The 25792-nt window shown below is 43.0% G+C and overlaps 1 protein-coding gene across 1 annotated transcript; it reads left to right on the top strand.

Moving 5' to 3' along the window:
• Positions 1-3489: 3489 nt before the first annotated feature.
• On the top strand, positions 3490-24773 carry LOC115409265 (cytosolic 5'-nucleotidase 1A-like). Its single transcript, XM_030120362.1, has 7 exons — positions 3490-3870; positions 8745-8789; positions 12430-12597; positions 12680-12809; positions 19702-19824; positions 23922-24106; positions 24216-24773. The coding sequence occupies exons 1-7, from the start codon at positions 3712-3714 to the stop codon at positions 24570-24572; spliced, it is 1167 nt and encodes a 388-aa protein (XP_029976222.1). The 5' UTR covers positions 3490-3711; the 3' UTR covers positions 24573-24773.
• The last annotated feature ends 1019 nt before the right edge of the window (positions 24774-25792 follow it).

Below are 25792 nucleotides of genomic sequence, written 5' to 3' on the forward strand. Positions count from 1 at the left end.
TCCATCTATCTATCCATCCTTCCATAAATCCAAAAATTCATCCTCCCTTAAATCCATCCATCAATGCTGAAATCCATCCAACCATACCTAAATCAATTAAATCATCCATCATCCATTCATCCAACCATTTTTAAATCTGTCCATCCACCCCTAAATCCAAAACTTCAACCATCCTTAAATCCATCGATCCATCAGTCCTTAAATCCACGCTCTCCACCTCTCACATCCTGTTCTGGATAATGGGGAGTGAGAGATCTGCTAACGGAGCAGCATTGGCATCAATAGTTCAAGTTTCCATTTTCCTTCTAACGTTAGTCAGTAGTGTCCCGGGTGCAGGATGGAAGGACCCAAGCGCAGGCAGTCAGGCAGAGTCGAGCTTGTTTATTACAGGAACGAACACAGGGCAAGCAGAGCTGAGGTGCAGGCAGGGACACGGAAGCACGCAGACAGACCCACAAGGAGCCGACAAGACGCACCAGGAGAGCGGGGCTTATAAAGAGGGCAGGGCAGGTGCAGCACATTAGGGAGTTAACCAGACAGGAGACCAGACAGGAGAACATGAGGAGCAGGCAGGTGACCAGGCAGGAGAACATGAGGGCAGACAAACACAAAATCAGGACCCCAGCGCCCCCACATGGACGCAGGGGGCACAGGACGTGACAAATAGAGTAACGATGTAGCTGACAGGGTTTCAGCTCCTTCAGTACTGTTAATGTTAATGTTGGGTTTTCACAATTAATAATTATGATCATGCATCAGTTTTATACGGCACCTTTTTTCAGTGAACTCAAAGTCGCTTTACAGTGACACTATTCATTCATTCCATACTTGATGGTGGTACAGCTACATCTGTAACCACAGCAACCCTGGGGTAGACTGACAAAAGTGAGGATGTCATTCGGCGCCATCCGCCCTTCCGACCACCACCAACCATTCACTGTCACACTGCATTCACCCAGGCTTCCCAGTGTTCCCTCGAAGTCTCTCATCCAGGTAGAGAGCTTAGCTTAGGGATCAGGCAGCAGCACCACTTACTGATATTGTTCCATACGTGCATGATGCTTCTATTTAGTATTTAGCCAATTCATTGAATAAACGCCTGTGACATATTCTAAGCACATAATTGGTTAAAAATGTGTCCAGTTCTCTATGTTGAGACCAATAAGTGTTAAATGTACTGATTTTACGAGTAAAGAATTCACTTTTTCCTTTTTAAAAATCACAAATTGTAGAAAAATAGTTCTTTGTACCTTCATTCTTGGTTATTTCTTGATTTTTAGTATTTTTTTTCTTTTGATTTAACATTTCCTGGGGTTAAAAGCCTTATTCTCATTATTTCCTTTATTGATTGAACAACTTCATATCAAACGTGCCTGCAGATGTTCTCTCTCACAGCCTGGTTAAAAACACAAAGGAGTCTGTAATGTCACCTTTTGTGTAAAACGCCGCCTCACATCGGAGTGGAACAGTGTGAAACCTCTCGAGCGAGGACACTAATGGGCCTCGTGTTTAACTCTCTGTACAACCTTGCTTTTTAATCAAGGTTACATCCATTATCTGCCAGCTTCGGGCTAATTCAGCCCCATCGCCTGATCAGAAAGAACAACTCTTCCTCATCCACGGTCAGCAGCCTGCTGGCTTCAGTTTAAATAATTCAGATCTGCTCCTGAATGGCCGGAGCTTTTCTTAAGTGGAGTTTCAAGGTATCTGTGTTTTGCCTCAATTAATTTTTTAAAAGCTTTGACTTTTAAACCAATGCTGAACCACTGATAGGCTTGATTTTTACTCTTGGTATGAGAGAAAGGTTATTGATAATGATTTAATCGATCAGATTTATGAGAAAAAAAATGTATGTATCAATTGTATCAACTGTTGTACAGATACATATAGAGAAGCATATATAAAGTTATAGATGTGGATATGTAGATACAGCTAAAGTGGCTGTAAGGAAGCACACACACATTATTGCAGTTATTATAAAAGACCAAATGACAGTTTTTAGAAAATTACTAGTAAAAGGTTTAATTATACTGGATAAATGCAGACAAACTGATTGTTTGACTGAATGAACATTTAAAAGGTCACAGTACACTCGGGACCTAACATTGTACTAATTCACATGAAGTCCTTCACATGACAACTTTTCTAGTAAAAACACATCAGCTCGCGTTCCGGGACATTAGTTGGCTTTCTTGGTTGTTTTTGGAATGAAACCTCACAGACACAGAGAAGAATGCACGGTAAACGTTAACATGTGATAACATGGACATTCATAGGGACACTATCAAGACCCAGGAGGATATGAACTCAGAGTCACGACACCGGAGAAAAACATTCATGTTATTCATCTGCTTCGTATGTGCAGAAGAACTATTTATGACAGCTGTGATGCACAAGTGTTTCAGAAACGTTGCTCCCTTTTCAGAGTTGGCCTTTTTTTTTTTCAAAAAATCAATTTTTGAAGATGTTTTCAAAAAGTTGTGTTTTTAGGAGCTCTGAGTGCACAGACTTCTCAAATGCAATGGAAGTTTCCTTTTTTCACGAGAAAATGTTGCATAAACAGGGTTTAAAAAGTCAAAACCGACTCAACAGTTAGAATAAGAAAGAACAGAAGTGGGTCCAATACACAACCCTGTGGAACACCACACATTATGTCCTGGTAATTCCAGATTTGATTTGCCAAGTCTTCCGAAACGAGTTCAAACTCTGAAATTTTGTGTAAAAATAAGTCAAAGACAATCGTTCAGAGAAACTCACTTATAATTTCGGAGTTTTGATTTTGGTTTGAAGAGAGGAGCACAGTTTTTATCAAGCATTTTTTAAGTTTCATGCTTATAAAAGGGCCAGAAACCATTTCTTTAAATGACTGATCCATATTAAGAGTCCCACCAGTGTGATTTTCCATAAACTGCGTAATTGTTGTTGCCTTACTGTTGTTCTTGTTTCAAAGATACCTTATACATAAAGTTTTCTTTGCCTTTTTCGAATGACTTGTGCAAATTTTCACTTTTTCAAAGCCCCGGTGATCAAAATCAACCTGCTTATTTCTGTGTACTCACTGTGTGCCTTGGTTTCCCATGAGCCTCCTGGGCAAACTGCTCCGGACAGCGTTGGGAGGGAGAGAGAGGGAAGAGCAGGGGCTTACTGGATAAGGAAGTGGGGCTGTGATTGGTCGAGAGTGGGGGAATGAATGGAGCCTGGGAGCTGAGAGGGTGATTGAACGGGACATAGAGAGAGAGAATGGAGGGAGGGAGGGGAGAGAGGGAGTCCGAGAGGTAGCAGCAGATGGACCGCTGCACGGCCGGCAACACACTTACAAAGGACAGACTGTACGTGTGACAGAATGTGTGTGTGTGTATGTGTGTGCATGCTGTAACAGAAGAGGAATCCTGCGCAGGATAATGGCCTCGCAGGAGTGAACGTCTTTCACGTGTCCTGGAACTGGATGCACAAACCAGCAAGAGGGATAAAAGATACAGGAGGCAGAGAGTTGGAGGGAACAGTCCAGCTCCTCCGTGGCTGGCAGGTGCAAGGCCGGCCGCCCTCACTCAGCTCCAAACTCACCGGTGTCATCTGCATAGAAGAGTGTTGATAAATGCTTCAGAGTCATCCGACTTGGCTGCGCACCTCGTTACGGCGTTTTCGAGGGGAACCCGACAGACTTAGGGTTCTCTGGGAAGCTTGTGGAGTCGGCGCAGGCCTTTCCTCTCTATGGTGAAGATGAATCTGGACCCTGTGCAGGTGATGAGCGGACAGGTCAAAGAGCTCAACGTGTCCCCTTCATCCAACGGGGACAGCAGAGGATCATGGGAGGAGAAACAGGAGTTTGACATGCAGGACCACCTGGGCCTCAGCACCAAGCCTAAATCGGTAAATCCAACTATACTCTCAGAATGCTATGTTCTTATTGTTGTCTGCAGTTTTCAGATAAAGCAGGGCTTCTTCTCTCTCTTCCTCTCCTCTTCTGCTTCTTGCTGCTGTCTCAAGCATCTCAGTCTGTTTACATCGTCCACGTGTTGTTTAAAGCTCAACTCATACCAGGGCAAGACCAGGTTCAATAAGTCCACACTAAGATTGTGACAGGAAAACTTCTTTTCAGTCTTCAGTATGTTTCAGTCTTTTACCTGATTCTGAACTTTCTTGGATTTCATTTGACTTACAATAAAAGGGCAAGTAGTTTGATCTGCTGTCCTTCTTGTACTGAATGTGTTTGGATATCCAAAGCGAAGGCTCCACTTAGTTAAAGTGCTTCTGCGTCTGGAGACGAGAACTCAATCTCCCAGGTTGTGAAAGGTTAGCTCTGATCCGGCCTGACTTTGAAAACAGAACCAGTCACACTGGTCGCCAAAGGGTAGGGGCTGTTTATAGACTCACAGGACGTCAACATACCAAACAGGACGCGCTGCAGCGCTTTCACTCCGTTCTCCCACAAGATATCGGGAACACATTTTAATACCAGGTGTTTATCCAATTAGACTGAAGACATTAGACCATTTTTTTTTTCATGGATTTGGGTGATAGGGGGTCATGACTGGATGTATTACGAATTACGTCATGCAATAAGTTAGAATCCATCCTAATTGGATAGAATGCAATCGGATTCCATATGTTCCACTACATTATGTTACCATTCAGTCAAAAAACAAAATACTTTCAATACAATATGATCTGAATCTGATGCATGATGTGATACTGTGCAATGAAATATGCTACACTAAGATCTAACATGACACATGACAATATGATAAAATCTATTATGATACAATAACATAAAATATATAGTTTAAAAAGGATTGTTTCAATTGCTTTAATGTTAACAATAATGTCATGGTACCATTGTTGCATTTAGTAAATTCAAGGAAAATCAACCCACTTGTGAAGAATTAATCACAATCCGTGCTGACATGGCAAACAGAACGAGTCCCATGCAGAGACAGAGGTTTAGCCTTGCTAATACTATAGTAGGACGCCGACGACAGGAAAGCTAATCCCACTGACACCTGAAGACGGTTCTGGGAATGTAATACATACATTCCTTTAGAGAGTTACTATTTGAAGAAACAAAGGCAGTGAGCGAAATGCTAAAGTCATTACAGAGCAACTGAAGTCAATGTACAGGAGCTAAAACTGAGAAAAGCTGAGTAATCCCTGCTGCGGTGGGATTAGCGCAGTCACTGCGGTGTATTTCCAGAGTGTGCTCCAGTGAAAGTGCTTAACTCCCGTAACTCACCGACTACAGCGGCGCACCTGCACTGTACAGGGAAGCTTTTAGCCGGGATGAAACTTTACGAATTCCTTCAACTATTCATTTTTGTCTCACAGGACCTTAACCAGGACCTTAATAAAAACTGAATTTTAGTCTGTTTGCATAAGAATACATATTTAAACTGAGTCTGTGTTGAAGCAGCTGAAAGTTTCACGACAGACGTCATCCTGGTGGAAGTTCAGACGAGGACTTCACTGTATCACATGAACAACCGGGAACGCCGTCGAGTAATGGAATCACAAAATATTTGTTACATGCAAACACTCCAGTCAATTATTAATGTCTTTCTGCTTTGACAGTCCTTCTTCTATATAACTCAAATCGACACCAGCTGTGTATTGTTTTTTTTTTTCTCTCTTTTCTTATTGTTTTCTTGTATATTTATTTATTTTTCAACTTCTGGATTGTGGCTAGGTATGAAATAACTGATGTTGATTTAATTAGTTGATTTCTGAAGTTATTACAGAAAATGTCACTTTTCTTCAGAATCCCATCAATTTGAATTCAATGGAAATTATTTTTTATTAGATTTTGAAAGTTTATTTTGAACATACCAACACACAAAAACGAGAACAATAAAAGACAACAAATATGTTGCTCCAAAGGGAGTGAGAGGAAGCTGCTTCTCCTAACACAAACGTCAAAACTTTTTACTCCTGTTTCTTCATTTTACTGACGCACAGCTAATGGAAACATTCACACCTTTCAATTCCTCGTGGTCTGAAGATGGTCACTTGATTGGAGCACAAAAAAACAACAATCCAAAAGAACAAAACTAAAAAATGCTGGAGGTCATAGAGTCTCATGCTGAGACACTGACAAACCAACAACCAGAACACACTGAAGACAGCAAGTTTCAACCACAGACGCCGGGTGAAGACAAACACACACTGAGGTGAAACACATCAGAGCAGCAATCAGACATGAAGAGGGAAGTGAAGGAGTCTGAAACCAGAGGCAGAAACATGAACCATGACAGGATCTCCATATTGACCACCGCTTTGTGTTTCGTCAAATACTTAAAACACTTTGATTGGTGTTTCTCCGTCACTGTTTACAGAAGGACAGAAGCTTCTTTCAGTGAGGCATTGCCTCATAGTTCAGTCTTGCTGATGGTTGTGTGTTTATGAAGTTGTCAGACTGAATGTCGTCAGGCATCGAATCAGGGTTTGGCCTCTCTTGTTGGTCCTTCGAGGTGTTTGAAAAGGTAATGCAATGATGTCTTCATCCTTTTTAAAAAACTCTGAAAATGGAAACATCACGAGACTCAAAACTTGCTCTTGGCTGTATTGTGCTTCTGCGTTTTAACACTTAACTCCAGGTTAGTTTCCTAACATGAACGAGGCTGGTCAAAGATAAATGCTGCTGGATCCCGGAAATAAAGAATTAAAGAAACGCAAGATAGCATATTAGTGTGGAACGGCTCAGAAATGTACTTGACCTCTGCCGAGCGACCCTGCTGTCGGGACAGTTTCCTGTCAGTGGCCTTCAGTGAGAGAAAGTGTGGACATTCCTGACATAGATCATCGAGCTACTGGAGCCTTTACAGCTCAAAGCTGACGAGTATTGAATTCCCTCATACCCTGCCTGAGTTTTGGCCAACAATTCGTTTATAGAAAAACTTCCTGAAGCCCTGTTTGGACGACAACATTTTCTTGTGAAAATTGATCATATTTGTTGCGTTTTGGGAATCTGTTAATTCAAAAACTGCTCGGAAATGCAACTTTTTGAAGATGGCTTCGAAGGTGGGACAAATAATACAAAGGCGGGCTGCCCAACTGTGTAACTGTTGAGCACCCACCAACAATGCCATTGTATTCATTGTGTTCATGCACTTCCTAAATGAGAGCCATCATGACCCAGTTTCGGTCCGACAGCTACCTGAGCAGTTGTCTTTCTTCCAGTCACCCTGCAGCGTTACCATATCTGCCACGGCTGCATCATCGCTGGCCTTTACCTTATCTATAAATATCAAGGCCCCGCTGCTCCCCACTCGCTCTGCTCACACTCCCACCTCTTGATTTCTCCCCCCCCCCCCCCCCCACCACCCCAGCGTGTTGACTGGAATTCCCTCTCCAGAAGGGTAGTCTCACAGCCCCTCGCGTGTAAATAACAGATGACTCATGGATCTGGGTTATGAACGGACGCCGGCCGTGCTGATCGGGCAAAATTCCCGATGGGATCCACACGCAAGAGGAACAGAGCGCAACCACAGAGGAAACGGGGACATGTGTGCTCAGTGAATTTCTATCATTTCCTGTCAGATTAATCAGCGAGTTTGATGGGATTAAAGTTTCTGACGCGTGACTGGTGCATTCCCAGCAGGTGGGAGGTCCCTGTGGAAGAGTTCAGGCAGTAAACACTGGCAGGATCAAATCTCAGCCCAGAGCTGGCAGCACCGTCAGACTGTGTGACATGTTATTCATAGAGTAAACTGACTCGAACAGATAGACTACACTAAAGGTCTTCTGCATCTGCTGTCTCTGAGCGCAGAGTTCCCAAACAGCCTGGTCAGGATGCAGATAAGTCATAGATAACTCTGTGACACAATGTGCTCGACACCTTCTTTGAAATTAATGAAAGAAGGCCAGAGTTATAATAAACAGAACAAAGACAGACTGGATTCATTTTAAACATTTATTTGAGTGAGCGACATTATCAATTAGATCAATGTCTGGTTCATTAAAAAAAATCATAAATAAAAGTACAATCTGTATTATTTTATTAATTGTTATATTGCGCATTGGGAAGCAGAGGTATTCACTTTTCATTGAGTTTCCAGGATGTTTTTCATTTGCCTTCTTCATCTCTTTGCCGACCAGTCACCAAGCGAATTGTAAAAATGCCAAAGAAAACATTCTTCATTTTGTTTTTTGTTCTTTTTTTTTTTTTTTTTTTTTTTTTTTTTTTTTAAAGCATTAGCTTCAAAGTGTCAGGGGGAGTTTGTAAATTTTTTTTTGGACATATAAATATATATTGTATTTTGCACCAGAAAGTATCGATAATGTTGGCTTTATGCTGAGAGTGTTGTAATTTTATGTCACGATTACAGTATTTGGTTTTGTGAATATATTGACATTTTAATCCTCCTGACTACAGAAAAAAGTTCAACTCAGAGTTTCCCTGGTCCCAGTTAGCGTGTGGAGCCACTCGTGCGTACTGTTTGCTTTTGTCAACAAGACTCACATGCTCCTGTCTGGGACTATTTACTATGCACAGCAGCTACATTTTCAAAAAGTTGTGTTTTCATGAAGCTGGATTGTGTGTAGCTCCAAGCACCTACAGTGCAATGAAGTTTTCCCTTGAAAATGTTGTTTTAATGGAGCTGAAGTCTTCCCACCAAACAGCAACTCACCTCTCCCCAACGCCCAAAGCGGCACTACTGTATATTATGTCTTTAACCAGTGTGTTTCATGTGTGGGACATCCTGTCGGAGCGTCTTTCTACTGAATTAAATCCACACTGTCGTTCTGCTAAGGTGGCCGGGAGACGAGCCCGGAAGGTGGAGGGAGGCGTGTTCTTCGTAAGTATGCCCCGCCGTCACGCGCGGCGGTGGAGCCTGCGTCAGCGGCCGCCGACGACCCCCCTTCACCCTCCTGTGTGACGGCCCGCATGGTCACAGCCCCACCCCGCCGCGGCCCTCCACCACCACCACAACCACCCCCTCCCCCCACGCCACTAACCTCCAGGCTGACCCGATGCATCCTCGCCTGCGCCGCTGTCACGTTGATTTGTGCCGTGCTGGAAGCCGCCGGACGGTCCGAGCTGCGGAAACCACATGTTGCAACTTAATCACTCGACAGCTGTCGGCCCCTTTAAAGTGTGTGTGTGTGGTGCCTGTGCTTTAGGAGATTTCGCATTTTGACGCTAGACGGCAGATTATACGCACTGAGCATGCTTTTCTAGCCGTAGTTTCCACTTCGGATTGGCGGTGCACCGTTTCACTAATAGAAAAAAAAAAAAAAAAAAAAAAAGAGCCTATTTTAAATCCTGCTGACATTTCCAGCGGCAGCCGGAGTTAAACACGCAGTCTTTCTGCACATAACGCTGCGTTCTTCCAGATAAGGACTGTTTGAAAAAAATCTGGTAATTTAATCAGGCGGCGTATCAAATATTTGCGTTCTGGGTGGTCCTTAATAAATGTGGTATTTACCTTTCGTCACAGGGGAACTCTGGATATTAGAAAGTCTCACTGACGGTGTTCTGACACCAAGCAAGAAAACACAAAGATATAAACACGACGTTTCCTGTTAGATTATAGAGCATTTAGACTCGGATCTTTTTTTTTTTTCTTTTTTTTTCTGGATCTGAACAATGATTTAAGAGTGCTAACCACTACACCACCGCGCCATCTTTAGGGTTCAGACCCGCTTTGATGACTTCATGGTGTCACAGTGTCCGTGTTGAAAGAGCACAAGCTGAAAGGTCGTGTTGTGTAACTGCTGCGTTTAGTTTTTGTCTATAATTGTGTGACGGGAATTGTTTTGACCTGCTCCTTCGTAAAGGTCCCGTGTGTTGAAGTGATTTTTGTCCGTACAGACATACAGCAACCTTTATCCATAAGGGAGACGCTGTTACCGGGTCTGACTCTGACAACTGAGCAGCATCCTTACATATCAGCATACATTATGTTACAGCAAAAGGAGCTGCAGGAGGTTTTCTGTTTTTCACGGTTTTCCTTTAATTAGCCTTTATTTCACTTGAATCCACACTCGGTTGGAAAACATGCAGTTCAGTCCCATTATTTTCATGACAAGGTCAGTTTTGTGTCTTTGTTTCAGGAACGATGGCAGAAATGGGGAAAATTGTGTAGTTTTCACTTTGGGCCACCGCTGAGGACTGCTGGTTGTTTTTGTAATGAAACATGTGCACAGACTTTCTACTTTCTAAACATCAACAGCTGGAGAACACAGATATTGTTATGGACAGACGACCAAGCTGGATTGTTCTTACGGTGACTGTCAGCTCTAAAACTACCAAGTTCTTATTGTCCATCTTCTCAGCATGTGCAGAAGGACTGCTACAGCAGCGGTGTGTATGAGATATAGCAACACTTCAGAGAAGCTGTGTGGAGAAGCTTGTCTTCTTGAATGGCTTCGACTTTCTCTCTGGAGAGGGTGTAGTGTGTCGGTGAAACTCAACGCCGCCTTATTTTAGGAGAGGTAATGAATTAATAGTACAACATACATAACGTTCCTGACATCCTGCACGTAGTGTGGATTACTGCAGATAAACAAAGACCACTGTTTTCTTTTTCTGAGCTCAAGTTTGTACTTTGATGCGTCAGTGGCTTTGTTATGTTACTTTTACTTTTTATGGAAGCAGCTGGAAAAATGGCGTTCCTCTGGTAACAGCTCTTCAATGCCTGCTGTTGCCGTTTCACTAAACTCCTGTTTAGCACAGATCTGAAGTACGCCAGGCATTTGTTTACAAGACAACCTTTTAAAGTGTAAAATGGAAAACCTCTGTTTTACAAGACAACGATGCTCTGAGGTATTTTATGACTGAATTGACTTTACTTAAACAATACATGCCAACTCTGGCCATCATTAATTTATCTTTTGATTATTCAGTCACTTATCTTTTGCTGGACCCCTTGTTTTAACGTTATTTTGGTCAATTTGGTGGACAGTGTTTTTAAAACAAAGAGAAAGTGTTATCGCTGGACCATATTCACATACTGAAATGTGATTTTTAATCTGTCTTCAGACTTGGGTCAGGATTAGTCCTTCAAATGTACTCTGTGTGTGTGTGTGTGTGTGTGTGTGTGTGTGTGTGTGTGTGTGTGTGTGTGTGTGTGTGTCATCAGGTAAGCAGGTGAAATACCAGCAGGTCTGATGAAACAGATTTAATTTAGGAACAGCGGCTCGGCGCCCAGGTTCATGTGGCCTATTTAAGAAAACAACAACAACACAGCATGTAACTGTGGACTCACACGTTAGCAAAAACACAGTTTTCTCACAATAAAAGTCTATCGGAAGCTTGTACTTAAAAGTACACATCTACCATCGATCAATCACCCGATTTCCTGCAGAAAATGTAATACTCTGAGTTTTCTAGTTCAGTTTTTCAAAGATATCTGTTTTTTCCATAAGATCTCTTTCATGCTATAATTACACCATACATTTAAAGTATTAATTCATGAATTCATGAGGTAATTATGAACATTTTTAGACCAATTATGCTACTTGAAATTTAGTCGTGGGAAGACAATGTGAAAGAAAAAAGCAATTTCTGCTTTTTCCTCTTTGTTTTATTATTTACTTAATGAAATATTTGAAAACTGAGAATTTCAACAATCGGGTGTTGTTGATAATGTTACAATTCCAAGACTTTTTTTTTTTTTTAGAGTTAGTCCTACAAAACACAATTAAATATGTTCACATGTAACAAAATAAATTTCACTGACTGTAGTTAAAGAAAAACAAAACATCTCTTATTGGGTTTCCTGCTGAATATTTTCACACACACAAAAAAAGAATTATTGTAACAGTAAAGTGATCTCATTTGGTTACTTGTTACTTAAAAAGGTTTCTATAAAGAGAATCAAACATAACATAACATAACATAACATAACATAGCTGCACACTTATTACATCAGGTTCCATATATGAAATAATTTCCTCTTTTTTTCTCCGATTGAGCTCGCACCGGGCTGCATGTGGCTCCTGCTCTGAACTAACTGCCTGCTACAGAGGAATGATCATGAATTCTCACGGTCTTCTTTCCTCATTCATTCATCTGAGTCGGCGGTGACGGCGGAGTGCGTTGACCCGTGAAAGCGAGGTCACATGTCTGGACGCATGTTTTACTCTCATCCCCCGAGCGGAGATGATTCTGCTCATAAATCCATGTGATGTCTGCAGGGTAATGTAACGGCGCTGCGGCAGATAACACGCATGACACGAGGCATGACGGGCTGGCAGGTCCCCAGACGCGTTTTGACAGTGACGGAGCTGAGACGTCAAAACGCGCATGGATTTGTAAAATGATCACATTCTGATTATTTTGCAGGGATTCATCATAACCGCTGTCATCTATCTTCCCCTTTCTTCTCCTTTCTGTGGTCTCCAGTCATTGTTTCGTTAACTCCTCACTGAGGAATCCCGATATTGGCGTCGGTGCGTCCCTGACGCTCACTCTCTTTGCCTCTCTTCCCTCAGCCGAAGCCGGAGAACGCGGTGACCATCGCCGTCTCATCCCGGGTCTTGTTCCGGACCGACCGGGAGCAGAAGGTGTTCGAGCAGAAAGGAGTGGAGGAATACCTGAGATACCAGATCGAGCACGAGAATGAGCCCTTCGCTCCGGGTCCGGCTTTCCCCTTCGTCAAGGTCACGATCCCAGAAAGCAAGAAAGAGACTTTCCCCTTTTGTTCTTTGAGCTTCTTACCTGAACGTCTCCACGTCTCGACAGGCTCTGGAGGCGGTCAACGCCCGTCTGAGGGATCTGTACCCGCAGAGCGAGGAGCTGTTCGACATCGTGCTGGTGACATACAATCATGCCCACGTGGGGATCCGGCTCATCAACACCATCAACCATCACAGTGAGTCCCACGAAACTAACCTGCTTCTTTGTGTGTGTGTGTGCACATTTGAAATAAAGTTAATGACTTTCTCAACCCTTTGGCGGAACTGTTAGAAGCTGCACGGCAGCAGGCCGAATCTGCAGTTTGAATGACTTCCTGTCATGAAGAGAGCAAACACTGACAGTTTAACAATATTAAGAACCTTCAGAAACTCTCATATCCTTTTATTAAATGTATTATCTTGCTCTCCATGAAGCCAAATTAAATGTACACCAGCCGTGATTTATTTTTTTATTCACAAAGAAAATCCTCTAATGTGTTTAGATCTAAGTTGGGTACATGACATGTAGGTGGAAATCATCCCTCTCCCTTCTGATTGAACACCGTTTGAATTCTGTGTAACTCTCTTGACTCATTCTTTATTTCTTTTTGACCAGTCCATCTTCAATCCTCGTTAGTCTGACGCATGACCATTTTTTTTTCTCCAAATTTTATTTCAAACACTTAAACTTAGTAGTTTTTTGACATGAATGAATTGAATGCAGATTCAGCTATTTGTAAGACTTCATACAGTCTATTTTCCTTTCGAGTGTCTGGACCCATAAAGCTTGTCTTCGCTGTCACATTATGTATTTACTATCTCAACTTGTCAGCATGGCTTTGGGGCTACTTGGACAGCAATGAAGTTGCTTTCTTTTATGTTGATGTCTCTGCTCTCATGTCAGTGTCGGGTCCACTATTGCTGAGAAATTTTTAAAAATCTTTGAAATTTCTACAGTTTACTCGGCGGTTTGGTTGGATTATAACCTCTTGTGGGCCCCTTTTGGTTGGGAATTTATGTGTCAAAAAAGAAATACAAACTTGAATAGGGTCATACGCAACCTTGCTCCATGACTAGCCTAATGTTAGCTAGCTAGTTCCAACATAAAAAAAAAAAAAATCAGCAGATGATGCAAAAAATATCAAAATACTACTGTCCAAGATGAGGGACCACTCTCAGGACAGACGGTTAAATGGAGCTTCCAGCGCAAATGTAATTTGCTCATTTATTCTCTATATTCTATAATTTCTCTATATTCGGTACAATCTTCGGTCTAGTCCTGATCATAGGCTAAATTTTACTTGTAAAAAGGACTGCTTGGTCCTAAAGCATCTTCAGCTATCGTCGGCTGACAAACACAAAAACCACCAGCCTATAAATCTGTTTCCGTGCTTGGCTCCTGACCTGTGGTGCACAAACTTCCATTTTTATTCTGTTTTCGAACCGCCCGAGACTTTGATGCAATGAGATGACGCAAGCGAGCGGGGATGTGGAGACTGACGCAGGCTCAGCTGAGAGACAAACACCAGAGTGTATAAACAGCTGACTGACGGGATCCTTCCCAGGGAAACGTCTCTAACCCTCCGATGACATGGTCCTCGCTGACCACTTCCTGTTTCAGCCCCTCGATTGTTTTCAGATCCTCTGAGCTCGGGGGCCGGGTCAGGATCGGGTCCCTCTTGGATTCAAGGGGGCCTGAAAGAAAAACAGGTCCGAGCAAAGCCAACAAAACGACGCTCGGCCTCCCCAGATGGTTCCCCGTCAGATCTCTCTGGTGGCACGCAGCGTGAGGGGCCCGCTCCGTTCAACCGCCTCCCCGGACGGGCGACGTTTCCTGAAGAGCAGAAGCAAAAACACAGCTAAACCTAACGGCTCTGAGCCGCACGGCCATAAAGAACATTGACAAGACAAACATTTACTTGCTGCCTGACGCTGAATAAGACAACCACGCACCTGCTCTCGCTGGCTATTTTGAAGCTGCAGTGCGTCTCCTGGCATTTGAGTGACTGGGGACAGCTTTACAGTTTACAGTTGACACGTGGTTCTGAATGACTGGCGTGTTGCGAGTGCCAGTCTGCGATCCCTCGCTCCGACTTAGCACCTACATATCATCGGACCCAAGGGCGACCGTACATTAGGTTTCACATGATGAGCTCATTAAAACACAAGAATAATAATAATGATATGATAAATGGACCAAATACATACAGCACTTCTACACTGCTCATCACATTCATCCATTCACACATCAGGGGAACCGTCTGCCACACAGCGTGCTCAATCCATTTACTGGGAACAGTTTTGCTCAAGGACACTCTCATATATGGAGAGGACGAGATGGGGATTCAAACTAGCAATCTTTCGATTGCAAGATGACCTGCTCCACCAAATGAGCCACAGTCGCCCCAATAACAACACATAGAACCCCAAAAATACAAATAAATATCACACCTACCTGAGAAGGCAGATATAAATTGCACAGTCCGTAGAAGTCCATTATTTTGTACTCAGTTTATATTTAAGTTAGGGATGATTATGACTCTGAAAAGATCCATTTTCTCAGTCTGTTTTCTTTTGTTTTTCTGGTGAAAATCAGAGTGTGAGCCATCCTTCGTGACGTCCCGTGCTTTTCAAAGACAGTGGCAGCTGGAAGTGTCCGTCAAGAAGGGGCTGATTGCCCTCTGAAGCCTCGTCTCATCTGCTTCACTTCGACTATCGGCCCAAACTGCAATGCCGCATGTCAGCAGGCTCTTGATGGACGAGTAGCAGAAAGCCAGCGGGAGTTTGGTGCCCAGATTGTTCTTCCAGAGCATACAGGCCTGGGGTGGGGGGGGGGGGGGGAAACTGGCGATATCGCAGCACGCTGTGTCCCACTCCACACTTTAATTCACTGTTCTTCAATGCGCTCACAAGGGGGTGCAGGAAAATGACTATCAATCCAAAAAAATCAGCTTGGGACGGCAATTCGGTGCCCCTCCCTGTGCATGGCACCCGAGGAGGCCACCTAGGTCGCCTTTGCCCAGGACTGGCCCTGCTGTAAACAGACACTCAAAATATAACAAACATTTTTCAGTTTTGCTGTGTCCTTGCCACCGAAGATATGAAATACGATTTTTCTGTTTTCCTGACTGAAGATCATCCATCAATCAACAGGATAACATGTAAAACCATGATAAAGATTTTGTTACAGCACATGAAATTAGCCACTTTTTTCTTTAAAAGAGGAAACTGGAGCTACGGTGAATATGGATTCACCTAAAGATGGCAATGAAAGGAGAAAAAAAACTTCATCGCCTCTGAATAATCTGGATTTCCACCAGAATTTGGTGGAAAACACACGTCTACTCTGCCTTGGATGATAAATTCAAGCTGCTGCTGCCGCTGGTAGGACGGATGTTTCCTTGGCTCAGTCCAACAGCATAACAGTAAGACGTAGTGGGACAGGAGATCGACAGCATGGCTGTGCAGCCAACAAACTTTCTGACTGTCAGTGTGAACCAAATACTCCGAGGGACGGGCCCCGTGATCTGTTGGAGCCTCGTTATGAGAAATGAAAATGGTTCTGAACAGGAACATGGAATTCCTACCCACTAATGGGAACATACAGTGCATCACCCGCTTCAACATTTTCAAATAAGAAAGTTTTCTCAACAAAATCAGCAATATTAACTTTCTGACTAGAGCTTTGAAAAACAGAACATTATTCTGCAAAGTGATGTGAATTATTTTAAAATTTACAACATTGAATGAATTTTGTAATTCGACTGAAGCGTCGATTCCAGTGAAAACGCAACGTTCTCGTGTTTTCGTTTGTAAAACGTTTCACGGTTACTCTGAATCTTATTGGAAAAAATGTCTGTTTAAACAGAAATTAGGGCAATAGTTCATGAGTGAATCAGTTAATTTTTTCATTCGATCACGAGAATGTGAAATTAATTTAAATCTATATTTGTTCAGTGTTGTGATGGGAATGTTTGTCAGAATAAATTTTGAGATGTGCTAAATTAGCTTTTTGTGCTCATCTCATGATGAATTTATGTTTCTCTTTGAATTTATGCTTTCTTTTAATTTTGAACTTCACTCTTTTTTATAAGTCTTGATGAAAATCTTGTTGAGAAGCTGGTTGTTTGAAACTCATATTTATCGGTTTGAAACAAAAACATCCATGACCGTCCAATATGTGCTACATCACAATATTTTCTGAGTTTTGAGGGATCTGTTGGTGAAGTGGCTTTAATCTGATGAGACAAACAGAAACAGAAATGGAGCATCAACCAGGTAGACATCCCAACCATCACATTGGAAAACCACAGTGTTGTTAGCATTGAATCGCATCTGTTTACAAAAACAGCTTGTTACGTATTCCAACCCACTGCACATGGACACGGACTGCAACAGTAGAAAAAGTGAAAATAGCCCAACAAAGCTGGTTGTTCTTTGCTCCACTGTCTTCACAGTCCTGCTGACTTCCCACATTACCATGTTTCAGATCTTTCGGACAAGCAAATAAACCGTACGAAGATAGACCCCACGAAAACATGCATGCAGCAGGAAAAGGGAGGGAAAAAAAAGGATACAAAGACATCAATGGAAAGGGACGTACTCCCTCGAGTTGACTCCCACGCTCCGGCTCTTGTGCTAAAAGCCGGGTGACGCTCGAGAGGTTTGAAATGATGAGGTGGGGTACACTGTAGAGAGGAGGGGGAGGGACAGAGCCAAACTCACCAGGGCTCAACTACAAAGCTAAATAAACTCTTCGGGACACGCTTGGAGGAAACCCGGCTCTTTGAGTGACTGAAGGATTGCTCAGCGGGCTTGAAGCAACACTGCCACTCTGGTTCTCAGTTTCCATGTCCTTTTTTCTTGATTCTGTATGTTAATTTTACTGTTTCAGCCCGTTCAGTGATTCAGGGAATGGAAGAACGGGAATGAGGACAGTTACACTGGAAGGGTTCACAGATTTAACCACAAAATGGAATCAGAATGTTGAGTTGTTGTTGGCGCTTTAATGAATGTTGAATGTATGAAAACAATATAAAGGAAGTTCGTCAGATACAGTATATAATGTTCCCTCTGAGTGACAGACGGAATGGAAAGACTTTGGTGACCAAAAGGTAAAGGTTAATGACACTGGCCTCTGGGATAATGGATGGATGGATGGACGGATGGATGGATGGATGGACGGGTCTCTTTTGTGGGTTTTCCTTTTGGTGAAGTGTGATTTAATTTCTACACAGAACAAGAAAAGACAAGCCATCTCGGGATATAAACTCACTATCGTCTTAAATAAATATGATTTTAATTTTGACCAAAGTAATTGTCAGTATTTTATTGATTCTGCAAATGAACAACCCTCCCATTTATTCCTGGAATTCAGCTAAATGGGGCCAGATCGTACAGTAAATAGTAGGTAGTGTTGTTGAAGCGGCACTACCTAATCCCAATATTAGATTTCACTATGATTAAATGACTTACATAGCCATTGACTGAGAAGTTTCGGGTTTACAGTGTTCCTTGTTTACGTTTGTTGAGAAATCTTTGTGTATATAACAATAATATTATCTTGTCCAATTGCTGCAAGAGAAAAGCTACTTGTGAGTTGTGAAAGCTCTCTAATACAGCCTGCGTGTGCACCTTCTTGTTTTTCTTACTTTGGGTCTTTGGTAACTCTTCATTGGGTAGCCCCCTGGCAATTCTACTCTCTAATGTCATCAGGATTACAACCAACTACCCTGGGACACACATCTTGTGGCACAAATCAGTAGAGAGGAGTGAAATGAGCAGGAATACAAAAAGTTGACGATGCATACAAGCAGCTGTGAACTGAGAAAGTGGAGAAAGTCTCCTGTTATGGGTCTACAGTATGATGACCAAACAGCCAATAAATCAACCCTACAATGATCTTGCAGATGAGTGGCAAAGCTGTTGTTGCCTAGCTAACCTTAATTGGTAAAAAAGTCAATATAAACAGTGGACACAGTTTCCATACATGTGGATTTAGTGCTGTTTAGTGTAGCTACTTAACTACCTCGGCTAGGCTAATGGAGTTTGACGATTTTCATTTTGACTGTCATTAAGACCTTCATGCTAATAGTTGTAATTTTGTTGAATATCAACTCAAACGCTTTCTGAAAATTCTTCATGTTCCTAGTCGGAAATTCTGAGTTGGACAGTATTTTTCCCATAATGTGAAACTTTTATCACTTTTGCAGATAATACTTCACAGGGAATTAGTTGTAACACAAACCCACTATACAACAGCTCGATAAATGATCAACAGTAGTTACAGTTGATGAGAAATCCCATTCCTCATTTCATTTCTGCAGGTTTGGCCTTCAAACTGTCTGCGTGACTAAAAGTCAACCACTGAACTGGAACTGAACCCTTTAATGATGACAACAAACCTCGTGCCTAAATGACTTTAACTGAATGCCGTTACCTTGTAATCTGTCTCTTCATAAGTCTCCCTCCCACATTGACCTTCTCCTTCTCTACATCTCCGTCTATCTTTGGTGTCGCCCACCTTTAATTCTAACCTCCTCCTCCACTCACACTCCCTCTGTCACCTTCTCCGCTGCAGTGTAAGTCTATTACTTTGCTCGCCGTGGCCTTTCGAACAGTCCCTCGTCCTCCGTTCTCCCATAAATATCAGCTCTTTTAAACCCAAGGAGACAGATATGATTCACAGCTCTGTAATCACGGATCTAATTACCTAATATCGCTCTCGACACGTAGCGAACAGGCAGCCCCGGCCAAAAAGCAAACAGACACTTTCCTACACGTCTTAGTTCCCTCCTCGTCTCTTCTTCACTGTGTCGCCCTCCTCTTTCCTCCCACCTCCTCCTTGGATCCTCTCCACGATTTAAGCACTTGTAAGTTTATCCTCGCAGCCAATCTTCACCTGCCGCTCCCTCCGACTGAGCACAATTATTTTTGCCACTCTTGGAACTTAACGAGATATTTAGCCTATTTTTTTTTCCCCCGGTATGTTTACCTAAGGGTGTAATCGATCCGTTGCCGATGTACTGAATGTTGAAATGTGATCCTGAAATGAAAACCCCTGTTGGCGTGTGTCCCCGTCTTCCGCAGACCTGTTCATTGAGAGGTTCTGCATGACCGGAGGAAGCAGCCCCATTGGCTACCTGAAGGCCTGGCACACCAACCTCTACCTGTCTGCGGACGCCGACAAGGTCAGGGAGGCTCTGGCTGAAGGTGAGAGCACACTGTTGCACCCATGGATGGGATCAGATGTACAAGTCCCAATGCTTCAGTGTTTGCTGGTTTTTAGGACAACTTTTCAAAGTTTACATGTTTTCCTGAAACAAATGTGTTTTTTCTTTAGGTTCTCCAGGTTCCACACACCACCTGTAATTGTGTGTATATGTGTGTGTGTGTGTAGTTATCTGTGTCCGCTAGTCTATCCAGCTAAAGGGTAAACGTCAGGGTTAACTGAGGACAGAACGCTGTGGTGAATGGATTTCTCTTACATAGTGCTTTTCCCCCCACGTGAGCGGTCCCCAAAGTGCTTGACACTGTTAATCACACCCACACACAGCAGTGAAGGCAGCTGCCACGCAAGGTGCTCAGTCCATCTATCGAGACAGGAGCAGATGGGGAATTGAACCTGCAGCTGATTGTGAGAAAGCCACTACCAACTGTCTACTCTTGGTCTTGGGCTGTTCTGGTCTTGGTCTTGACTTGGTCCGGGGTTAGGACTACACTATTATTCATTCAAAAACTTTACCAGTGACCTCAGCTGACACCTTCACGTGACGTTCTCGGGCGCCAAAACTCACCAGCGACTCGACGTTCTGCTGACTGGTCTCCAGCATTCGCAGAAACACCCCGCTGATCTTCGCCCAGTGATCTATATTAAGCTACAGTATCACAGCAACATTACAGGTAAATCTAAAACCCAGATCTTCAGACTAGTTAAAATGGCAGCCAAGACCACGGGAGCACCTGCCATCACCATAACCCCCACCCCCCCCACCCCCAGGATCTCCTGGAGCAGGTGACCACTGGGCAGGCCAGTAACATTTTAGTTGATACGTCTCATGTGCTATATCCAGAATACATCCCACTAAACTCAGAGGATTCAGGATGTCTCCATGAATAAACAACTGTCGTCCATCCTGAACTGATCTTCCTTAACATGTCTATTTTTTTTAATATCATGTTCAGATACTTTCAGATACTTTTAGGTCTTTTTGTGTACAAATTCCACCATGTTAGAACTTCACTGAGTGTGGTTACATGGCGTTTTTCATTCAGAATTGGTTTATCCTGAATTAAGTTATTCAGAATTATCTTCATGAGCGTCGTGTTTACATGGGAAAATGAAGGATTAAATCCTATCTCACACCGGGGTCTGGGAAGCGTTCTGATTGGACAGTGGGCGGCCGTGAAGTACTGACGTCTTCCGGAAGTAAACAGCATTTTTCTCTTCTTTCTTTCTCGATTAACTTTGACGTTAAAGCTTTGAAAATGTTGTTATGCGTCCATCAATCCGCTCATTTCATTGTATCTATTTCTTCTAAAACTGCTGTTAAATAAATCGTTTCCATAAGAGTCAAAACGCGGACTGCGGGCCGCCATCTTGGAAAATTGCGTCATCATGACGGAGCATGCGCAGAACAACCAGAACGAAGTCGCCTCTTTAGCATTTAACGCTGCTTCCAAAGGAGAATAAACTGACCTGTCTATGCGAATTTAAAAATAATTCTGAACAAAGTTTTCAGGCGTTTACGTGGTAATTTTAGAGCGGCATTAGTCTTGATTTGGATTTAAAGCAGAATAAAAAGTCCCATGTAAACGCACAGACTTTTAAACTTGTGCTGCACATTCTCATTTGTCATTGATGCTGATTTACGAAGATCACCCATAAATAATGCTGAATTGCATAATTATGCACAGTTATGAAAAATAACTCAATAAAAATAATAACTCATAACTCATCAATAACGCATTGCTTCACGCTACAGCAGGCACAAGAAATAGAGCTCCAATTTTGTAGTTAATATGAATTTCAAATTCTGAACTTGGTCGTCTGTCTTGTCTGCGTACTCACATTGTTAGTGTTAATGGCATAACTGCTCTCTATGGACGTGTTTGTGTGTGTGTGTGTGTGTGTGTGTGTGTGTGTGTGTGTGTGTGTGTGTGTGTATATGTGTGTGTGTGTGTGTCAACTCCTGTCCTGGGGTACGAACTACAATGTTTTGGTTGCTTCTGTTCTTTCCCTTGTAACGTTGTCCAGTAAACGATGCCTTAGAAACAACGTGAAGATTTTAGATCCATGTGCTCCTCTCAGTGAATTGCTCCATCTGGGAATCACACCCAGTATTTCATATTCATGAAAGCAAATGTTTAGAATGAGCGATCAGCTTCGTCAGATTTCCACTAATTGAGACAAACTTCGAGCTATGTTTGACAAATGCAAAAAATATCAGGAATTTGAAAGTACTAAGAGAGAGAGAGAGAGAGAGAGAGAGAGAGAGAGAGAGAGAGAGAGAGAGAGAGAGAGAGAGAGAGAGAGAGAGAGAGAGAGAGGGACATAAAGAGAATTCATTCTAAAGAACTGATAAATGATGACTACATCTCATACAGTACTCCCTTAAATGTTCTGCCTTTTATCCTACTTAAAATGGAAAGAAGCATAAAGGTCTTTCCACTCCATCAGTCTCTCACGCACTTTTACATCATTGCACTGGGAATATACGTTGTGAATTATTTCCATCTTGTTTGCATAAGAAGCAGCGTTTCCTGACGTCGTCTCCCGTGCCGCAGTCACATTACCATAAATCAGCATTTTGATGATTTTCTCCCTGCGTTTCTCTTGATAGTTCCCTATATGTCATGGCATATCAGGAAGTAAACTGAAGGGAATATCAACATTTGCTCACGCTGTGGCTCTGAACATATGCCAATAATTTCAAATGTGGACCTCCTGCCGCCTGAATAAGCACAACTTGTTAATGTGCCAGAAATAGGAAACCAAATATTGAGAAATTTGTCAGATTTGACGTGACAACTGCTTCTGAAGGCTTAAATCTGTTTCATGCTGAATTATTACGACTGTCAAAACGTAAAAGCTTGAGCCCATCGTGCTGAGAATCCACAGACTCCTTCCTCTCATTGATAAAGGAAAATGAACTGAATGTATCCACAGAACCCACCACTGTGATCACAGGGACAATCTGCATGTGATTGAGAAGCTTTACGTCGTACCGGGAGTCGGTGTTGACTCAGTAGTGGTCAAGAAAAGAAAACGTCCTTGACATTTTACTGGAAAAGGTCTTAATTAGCTGTAAAGCTGTTGGCGAATGCTATCTGCTAGCTGAAGGCCTTATTGAAAGTCTATTTAGAGAGTGAGTTTCTGGAAAGTACTACAAATGGAAAATGCCTTGCTGTGGTTTTAGTGAGGAATGGAATTGAAGAGAACTGACTCGATGGCACTTGACATCACTGTCACTCCATAATATTCAGGTCTCTGGCTCAGAGTTTGCATGTTCTCCCTGTGTCTCCCTCTGTGTTCGTCCGGTGATGTCAAAACGTTGTCATGTGAACATGAAACTTTTTGAAACAAAAAGCAAAAATGTTTTTAATAAAAATGTTGGTATGTAAACGCAGCAATCATTTTCTGAAGCCCAGAGCCAGGGCTGGAGGAGTTTAATTAGTCTATAGTTGGCAACGGTCTCAAACACCAGATGGTGTTTCTCTAACTCGTCTTATTTTTTCTCACAGTTGGGGGCGGGCGGCTGTTGATTGACTCTGAACTTCCTATCATTATTACCTTTATCTGTACCACTGTCATGCCAAAACACTGCTGAAGCTACACGCATCCAGACTGTGGTCGACTCAGTGCGTAATTAACAGTTTCTCATCGTTCGCCCTCATACGAGGATGTCTCTCTATTCAATTTGGACATGTTTCTCAAAGGGAAATGCAGAAACGATGCATTTTCACTTGAAACACTGGGACCTAAAACTCAGTTCACCCTGGAAATGAATATTTCTGTTCACCTGGCTGGCTGAAGTCAAAATGCAGTTCTGCAAAAGCTAAAAAGTTTCAGTTGAGCTGAAAGTGAGAGACACTGAAATTACCATAAATCAAAGAGATGGAGAGTGAAGTGCATATAAAATTCAGTATAATGACCGAAGTGAAAGGCTGAACTCCATCAAAGTGTTGAAAAAGTGAAATTAAAGTAAAATACTGAGCAATCTGAGTTCAGACCATCACGACTGTTCAACATCCGTCTTCCAGCCCTGCTGATTCCCCTCCACTCCTCTCCTCTCTCTGCTCATATCCAGGCATTGCGGCGGCCACCATGTTCATGCCAGAGAAGCTGACGGAGGTGTCTGAGACCCAGCTGAGGGTGGCGTTTGACGGCGACGCCGTCCTCTTCTCCGACGAGTCCGAACGCATCTTCAAGGCCCACGGGCTGGACAAGTTCTTCGAGCACGAGCGGGAAAACGAGGACACGCTGCTGGATCATGTTTGTAGTTTTACACTCGGACACACACAGACGGTGTAAAGACGCTGCTGCTTCTTTATACATAACAAAACTGCAAAGACACAAACACTGGCTCTTGTTTCTCTGGCAGGGGCCCCTGAAAGGCTTTCTGGAAGCTTTGGGGAAGCTCCAGAAAAAGTTCTACGCTAAGGGCCACCGCCTGGACTGCCCCATCCGGACCTTCCTGGTGACGGCCCGCAGCGCGGCGAGCTCGGGGATCCGGGCGCTGAAGACGCTCCGGGCCTGGGGCCTGGAGATCGACGAGGCGCTGTTCCTGGCGGGGGCGCCGAAGGGCCCCATGCTGGAGAAGATCCGGCCCCACATCTACTTCGACGATCAGATGTTCCACGTGGAAGGGGCGGCGGAGATGGGGACCATCGCTGCTCACGTCCCTTACGGCATCGCGCAGAAACACAACGCCAAGCGGAACACCAGCGGGGGGAAGTAGGAGAAGAAAGGACCGCCGAGCGATGTTTGAGAAAACACCAAGATGACATTTTCACACACTTAACACTCACTTAACACAATCATATTAGGAGTCGGGTCAAACAGGTCTGGAAACCGAAGTCACCTGAACGTTTCCTGTTTGACTTAATGAGTTAATGTGTTTTAATAAACTCTTTCCTTGTCAGACTGCACTCTCCCTCAGTCGAGAGGACATTTCTCCACAAGTGCAAAGGCATTGCGGCGGTATTGCAAATGACCGTCATTGGCTGTCTTCACCGACGCCCACTTTGTTGTTCGTGGTCAATAAATGTGTTGGAAGATAATCAGCACAAATTACACTGTTGACAGTAATGGCGATGCGCTGTAGCGTGAAAGTACCTCAGCTATGAAAATCATGTGTTGTACATAACTGAAGACAGCAAAGCTGTCGGCCCAAAGCAAATACAAGTTTCAATCCGTGCCTTAACACTGAAATTAGACTGTTCTGGTGAGAATGTTTAGCCAAGAAAGCGCAAGCATTTCCTTTTTTTTTTAATGATTCAATGCACTTTTGCAAACACGGATTTCCTGATACGACCTGAACCTCTACAGTGGGTCTTTGGAAAAGCACTTTTCCACATGGCAGTTTATTCAGAGAGCAATATTTCAGCTATTCTCGCAGGTATTGCTATAAAACTTGTACAGACATCAATGGCAGCACTGACTTTTCTTAATGTTTTAACTGAAGAGTGAGAGTTTATAAAAATGGTGAGACGTCAGGTTTATGGCTTTCTTTTTTCTATCTGTTCTCGGTTTGATTTGTACAGAGCCTCAGACATGATATCTGAATTAAAACTTTAAATTCCGTCCAGAATCAGTAATTTGAGGCCACAAAGTAAGAATTTGTGGCCATGAAATAAGAAGCAGAGATTTGTAGTGACGATTCCAGGTTTCATTTCAGATGTCATGTCTGGAAGTCTTTCGATCTGCAAGTCGCTGGAATGAAAGTGAAAGTACGGAGTCGTGAGACGTGTAAATGGTTCCTGCACTCAGACTTGAAAAGGCTGAGAGTATGCGGTACGTACGTCTGAACCAACAGTCCGCCAGACAATGTGAAGTGTGTTTTAATGTACAGAAGAAACGGCATCAGCTTAGCTTCCTGCTGTACACAAAGCTGCAATATTCTGAATGTCTTGAAGCCGTTTGAGATGTTTTGTCTGCTGAGCTTCATTCAGTACGAAG

Source organism: Salarias fasciatus, chromosome 22 (assembly GCF_902148845.1).
Source record: "Salarias fasciatus chromosome 22, fSalaFa1.1, whole genome shotgun sequence".
NCBI classification, from domain to species: domain Eukaryota; kingdom Metazoa; phylum Chordata; class Actinopteri; order Blenniiformes; family Blenniidae; genus Salarias; species Salarias fasciatus.